General features: G+C 42.9%; 1 protein-coding gene across 1 annotated transcript in view; it reads right to left on the reverse strand.

The window, feature by feature from the left end:
• The window catches only part of rock2a (rho-associated, coiled-coil containing protein kinase 2a), a 40,461-nt gene extending 34,461 nt beyond the window's left edge, over nucleotides 1-6,000 (reverse strand). Inside the window, exon 1 of the mRNA XM_080480511.1 lies at nucleotides 5,055-6,000. Within this exon, the coding sequence (XP_080336637.1) occupies nucleotides 5,055-5,153 (99 nt within the window). The 5' untranslated portion in view covers nucleotides 5,154-6,000. The remainder of the gene's footprint in view (nucleotides 1-5,054) is intronic.

Below are 6,000 nucleotides of genomic sequence, written 5' to 3' on the forward strand. Positions count from 1 at the left end.
AAGAAAGAAAAAATTGGCCGGGGCCACCGTCCCTAGTGCCTTATAAGGCAGTGTTTTTATCCAGCTAGCACACTGAAGCCGGTACGACTGCTGCTGCTGCTCGCCTGAGAACGACTCAAACTGCACTCCTGAGATGAAGCTCAGTCTTAGAGCGACTATCAGGGTAAAACAGAGTATGACATACAGGCCCAATCCCCCCCCCCACCTCCATACAGAGCTACATATTTAACAAGGAACTGTCAGTATGGGGAATGCATGGTGGGGCATGGACAGGAACAGGGAAGATGTAGAGGAGTGAAATATGAATGAAGGCAGATAATGTTAACATAAGGGAGAGAATGGAGCATGTAACCAACACCAGGTGGGGGGTTGGGGGTAGGGGTGGGGGGTTGGATACTAAAGAAAGTCACCATAGAATGCTTCTCAGGGATGATCTGGAAGACATCACACCGGCTCTTAGCCTTCCATATTCGTGATCGTCCACCCCTAAGTGCAGTGGATAAAGTGATTCGCAGGTCTGCAGGATCACCACTGGACTAACTACAGTTAAAATACCTGCCGTGTGTTTAACAAGCCTGAGAGGAGGGGCTGAGAGAGGAGAGCAGGCCCAGAGAAGAGGAGATAAGGCCAAGAAGTGAAAGGGTAAAGTGCAGCCATTCAGAGGGACTTTGAGCCACATATATAGCTGCCAACTATTTACTCAGTGAGGTCATTTCCTTCAGACTGAGAAAAATGTAACTTAACTAACAATCAAGTGTTCATATCATTTCTTTTTCTGTTTTTTTCTTATTTGTTCATCTTGAGAATGCTTTTTTCTTTTGCTTGCCCTCGACAGGCCAGTCGCCGAGCTCGGAGCTGCCAGCTCAGGTTCGACTCTTCAGTCAGCACTGTGCTCTGCTTGCCAAGTAATGATCACTACAGTTTGCACAAGAGGCGGGAGGTTGCTGAGCTTTCAGCTTACTCTTGATCGAACGCTGATAGAGCAATACAGCCATTTCAAGTTTACATAACCGCGACTGCAATAAGGCCTAATTTATGTGAGGTCTCCTGCCTAAATTAGGACATCTTTGCAGACGGGAACGTTTCTGCGAAGCTAATTTAAATGTCAGGGTGCAGCGCAGCAAGGTCTGCTTTCCTCGACAAATCTCTGCAAATCTTACCCACAGTTTGCCAGACTAAACTAAACCCTGTGCAATTTTAATTAATTACTCGAACTTTGGACAAAAGATATGCAATCATGACGATATTTTAAGGTGCAACTCATTTATGCTATATGGAGCTGATCACACAGCTGATCTTGGATAACTTTCACCATGTATTTTGCTTTTAATCTCAATACTGCAACTGGAGGAACTGCCATTCTTAAGCTTTAACCATCATAGATCTCTATGCATTTTCATCTGATCCAGCCAGGCAGATAATGAAACTGGCATCAAATTTCAACCAGTCATGTGAACAGATCTGGTTGTAATGCAAACTACTTACGACAGATAAATAAAGTAAATAATCCAATCAACTTGTCATATATTGTATTAGGTGTAGAATATGATTTGTGAGGCAAAAAGAAGTAGCAGTTTTCAGCGTTTGGTTTCATCACAATCCTGGTACTTTCTTGGTTGTTATGATGAACCGGTCTGTATTTATTTTGTGATGTGACAAACTGTGCATGGATTCAAGACAGGGGAACCCGGATCTGCATACAGCTGTGGCTCTGTCTGTTTGGTTTCATTAGTTCCAGTTATGGGGGTGGGTCTCACTTTTCTGCGTCAATGAAAGAGTGTTCTAAAGTTGCATCACTTCATTCATACTTTAAAAAGTATGTGTGTTCTATATAGCTGCTGGTGGAGTGGCATTCACCATCTTTCACACTTGTGATTGTGAACCATTTTAAGATTCAAAATCAAACTACATTTCATTAAGATATTTGACTTGACCTGCAAATTTCCACTAATGCACTTTTACCTCAGAGATGGTATCATGTATTCAAATATTGGAAAGAACTAACGTCACAAATTTTGCAATCAGTGTCTGCAAAAGTTAGTACTCACTGGATTTGAATTGTTTTGGAAAAAGCTGCAAACCCTATACAAGCAGGTAGCGCTAATGGACCATGAATATACTTGACTTTCTGATTATTCATACTATATTCAATATTTTTGCCAAATGATTGCTCCCGGCTAGTACAGTGTGCGGTTTGGAAAACAGAATGAGAGCCACGGAAAGAGATTTGTGATTCATTATTTACCAAATATGAGCCTGTGAGCAATTATCTAGGCACGTTCAGTATGCGTGGTTTTTAGTCCACCTGCAAAAAAGGACAAAACTGAGCCGTGTGCGTGCGCGTCAATCCCGACATGAGCAGCAAAACTTCTCGATACCGACGACACCATTGAGGGTGCTAAAAATGGAAAACTGCAGCCTGTTCTCTCTTCTGCATGCTTCCCACTCTTTTTGTCTCCCAACACTCAACACCTCGCTCTTTCTCCCTCCCGTCCTCTCAAGTACTCAGCTAAACATTTAAGAAAAATGCGGGTACTCGACCGCGTTCTGTGCGTACACATGGTGAACAGGGGAAGGGGAGTAAAGAGGGGTGGGGGGGATTCTAAGCAGGATGGGGCCCATTAAAAGGGTTGAGGTGATGCTTTTTAAGATAGACCTGACAGTGTGTGTGCCCTCTGTCAGATCCAGTTAGGGGGACCCACAAATACAAACGCCACGTCCAAAAACAGATGTAGCCATTCAACTAAAGACGGTAACGTCACCCAATGTCAGCTCAGAGCAACACTCAGAAATGAGAGCTTAAGAGACACCCGTTTTATATACGTGTAGTCCACATATAGGGTTAACCGAAAGTGGCAGAAGATCTTTTTTTTTCTTCTCCCTTTTAAGCCTAACGTGATGATATACACTGGTGGAATGGAAGGATTTTTCCACTGCCTTATGCAACTTGCGTCCCTCTGAGGGTACAGCCCGTCTGTGCTTCTTCACCACACACAGAGTGGCATCTCAAAAGACCCAGCGAATCTAAGCCTTTTCTATATGACTGCATAATTACGGTTTTAAAAATGCTTCAAAGGAGAAGGCTGTGTTGCAGGTTTGGCCTTCATGCATTACACACCTTCGTCAGTGTGCTATCTGAAGTTGATGCTGCAGATAGCGACGAGAAGGGAAACATTAAAGTGCGTTTCTATTAGATGCAGTTAGTTAATGCCCGTGAGAGAAGGACGAGTCATTTGACAACTCTTTACGGGACAAGAATTTGTGGGGGGAAATTGACAAAGATTGACAATTGACAGAGATCAAGAGATAACCGAAAAACAACACCAAAGAAATGGTGAAACTGTATTTTTGTATTTTGTTTCCATCCAAAATAGATTATCTTTAATAGCCTTGTAAAGTTCTGAAAACATTGAATGTGCTCATATAGTCTGGAAAATTGCATCGCCAGTATCAAAGCTAAAGAAAATGGAACCAATCCATAATCAAAAAGATTCTAACAAACCATGCTAACTTCTTAAGTTTTCAATGAAATGTCCTTTTATTCAAATAGAAAGATACAAAATATTTCATTCTGAGGCCATATATAAAATTATTGAAGGAATAGGTTTTACACTTTTTACAGATTTTAGAGGTTTCTTTTTGTAGTGTACACATTCTTCTCTATTTGCAATGTAACTATAAAAGAATAGAGCATTACTTCTTATGCTAACTCTTTTCAAAGTTTGCACTGGGCCACTGCTAAGTTGATATTCCTTTTTCATTCACTGAACATAGCTTAAAGAAAAGGACTGCCACTAAACTCACAACTTTCTCATCCAACAGACAGACAAAGCAATTCTTTTCAATTTAGGTCATGATGAATAGTAGGCTCTGGGAATAAAGCTGAATGAATCCCACAAAGGTAAACCTCAGATTGTTCACAACTGGCCAAGAGATTAAAAAAAAAGATCTTCCTTGTTATGTTATAATATCCACATATGAACATCGTATTCTATTGCCTGCTAATTGGATAAGATCTGTTCCATGTTTTGAGAAGCGTGGATTAGCAACATGGAGTCAAGATGTGTTTCCCCAACAAAAAAAACAACCAAAAAAAGGCACAAAACTACACACAATCTGAAACCTGGGAATGTAGCAACAACTGTACCCCTCCATGTAAACACAACAACCTGAATCAGGTCAAAGTCAAGAACCAACAGAACACTCCCTGTCCGTAGATAGACTGATCAAGATGTAAACGTATTTGGAACATTTGTTCACGTAGTGAGAGACCAAAATAATGTAAGAATGTATACAAGGTTATGATACACACTGATGTAAACACAGTCATGGCAGCAAGGAGCATTCGGGAGAGGGGGGGGTGTGGCTGAGCTCACAGGTTCCTCAGCAAATGGTACACATTTTGAAAGGCCATGATCATGCCATAGCGTTTACCATAGGTTTTGAAATACATCTTTACATTAACTCACAACAAAACCCCAAATAGAAAGCCAACTTTAGCAAAGGTGCAAAGTTACGCATATGCCCCATAGTTGGTGGGCTTTACCCGAGTCAGGCACCAACATAGCATGACAAGATGTGTGCAGGATCTGTGATGGTTTTTGGTGGGAATCGGGGTGGTTCCGTGGGCCCAGGCGGGAGTTGTTGGCCGGAAATGTTCAGACTCCATAAATGCACCCAGTGGGGACATTCTCCACTAGTTAATCCTAATCTGCAGACACGCTCCAAAGACCCCCAAACTGCACTGTCTGCACTCTGTCTTAACTATTAATCAGGGCTGTCTGCAGGAGATCCAAGGAGATTCTGTGTGCTCTTTTATTTATTTATTTTTAAGTGGAACACTGCGGTGATTTTCTTTGCCTTGTTTATTAGGAGGAAAGAAAAAAAACAAAACAAGGCAGCAGATACCAAAACAGGAACAGTGGCGATCTCACCGAAAAAGACACAAGCTGCAGCATACCGTTACCTAACGCAGTGTGTGTGTGTGGGGGGGGGGGGGGGGGGGGGGGGGGCACATTATCAACAATCTACGAGATGTCTCCCACTTGACTTACCAGCAAACTTTCCAGGTTTATAGCAGATCTGGGGTCTCTGATCATTTCCTCCAGCTTTTTCAGCCGGGTTTCCATCCTCCTCTCGGCGCCCTGCGACATGCTTGCAACGTCCAGTGTTCCAAAAAAAAAAAATTAAAAAAAAAAAAATAGTAACTACTTTGTTTTGTTGGACTTTTCTGTCCGTCCCCCCTCGACTGTTTTTTTTTTTTGTTTTTTTGGGAAGTTTACATGTGAACCCTCTTTTGTTCCTGGCTAATGGCCGTAGGCCTGGTGGAGCAGCCTTCAGGCTCCCAGCCCACCCAGCTCGCTTCCAACAGGAATAGTGTGCACAATGAGGAGAAAAATGCTCCCAAAGCTACAAAAAAGAAAACACTCCCACAAACCAGCAGAGTGAGTGAAGCTTCCGTGGAAGTAGTTGAAGCTAACGGACGATCATCTCCCGTTAATTGAAAGATGCATTCTTGCTGTTTGTTTGGTTTTTTTGTTTTTGCTCCTGCTCGAGTCTGAAGTTTGAATTTGGAGATAGCAGCAACAGGCAGCAGCAGCCGGGCGTTTTCTTCACTCCCCTCTCCTCCCCTTCTTTCCCACTGGGTTTCAGCCGCTCGGAAAAGCTCCGGGGTCGCCCCCCCCTTTTTTTTCTAACTTTTAAACAACAAAATCCACTTCGCTTCACCCCATTCATCGACGTTTGGAGCCCGTTAGAAGTGCCCGTTTATCCTCGCCGCAGCCACAAGTCATCCGAAACAACGTCCGAGCTCGCGCGCTGAATCTTTAATAAGCTCTCTTCCTGGCTTTCTTCTCGCATTTTTCGCATTAGTTCTCCTTAAGTCCTCGTTTTAGGCGGCAGTCACTGACAGATAAGCGAGTTTTTCCGAGTGGAGAAAAAGTCGTCCCGCTGCTGAATTCCTCACATCTACACACACATCAACACACACACAACACGGAC

Source organism: Lipophrys pholis (genome assembly GCF_963383615.2).
Source record: "Lipophrys pholis genome assembly, chromosome: 14".
NCBI lineage: Eukaryota > Metazoa > Chordata > Actinopteri > Blenniiformes > Blenniidae > Lipophrys > Lipophrys pholis.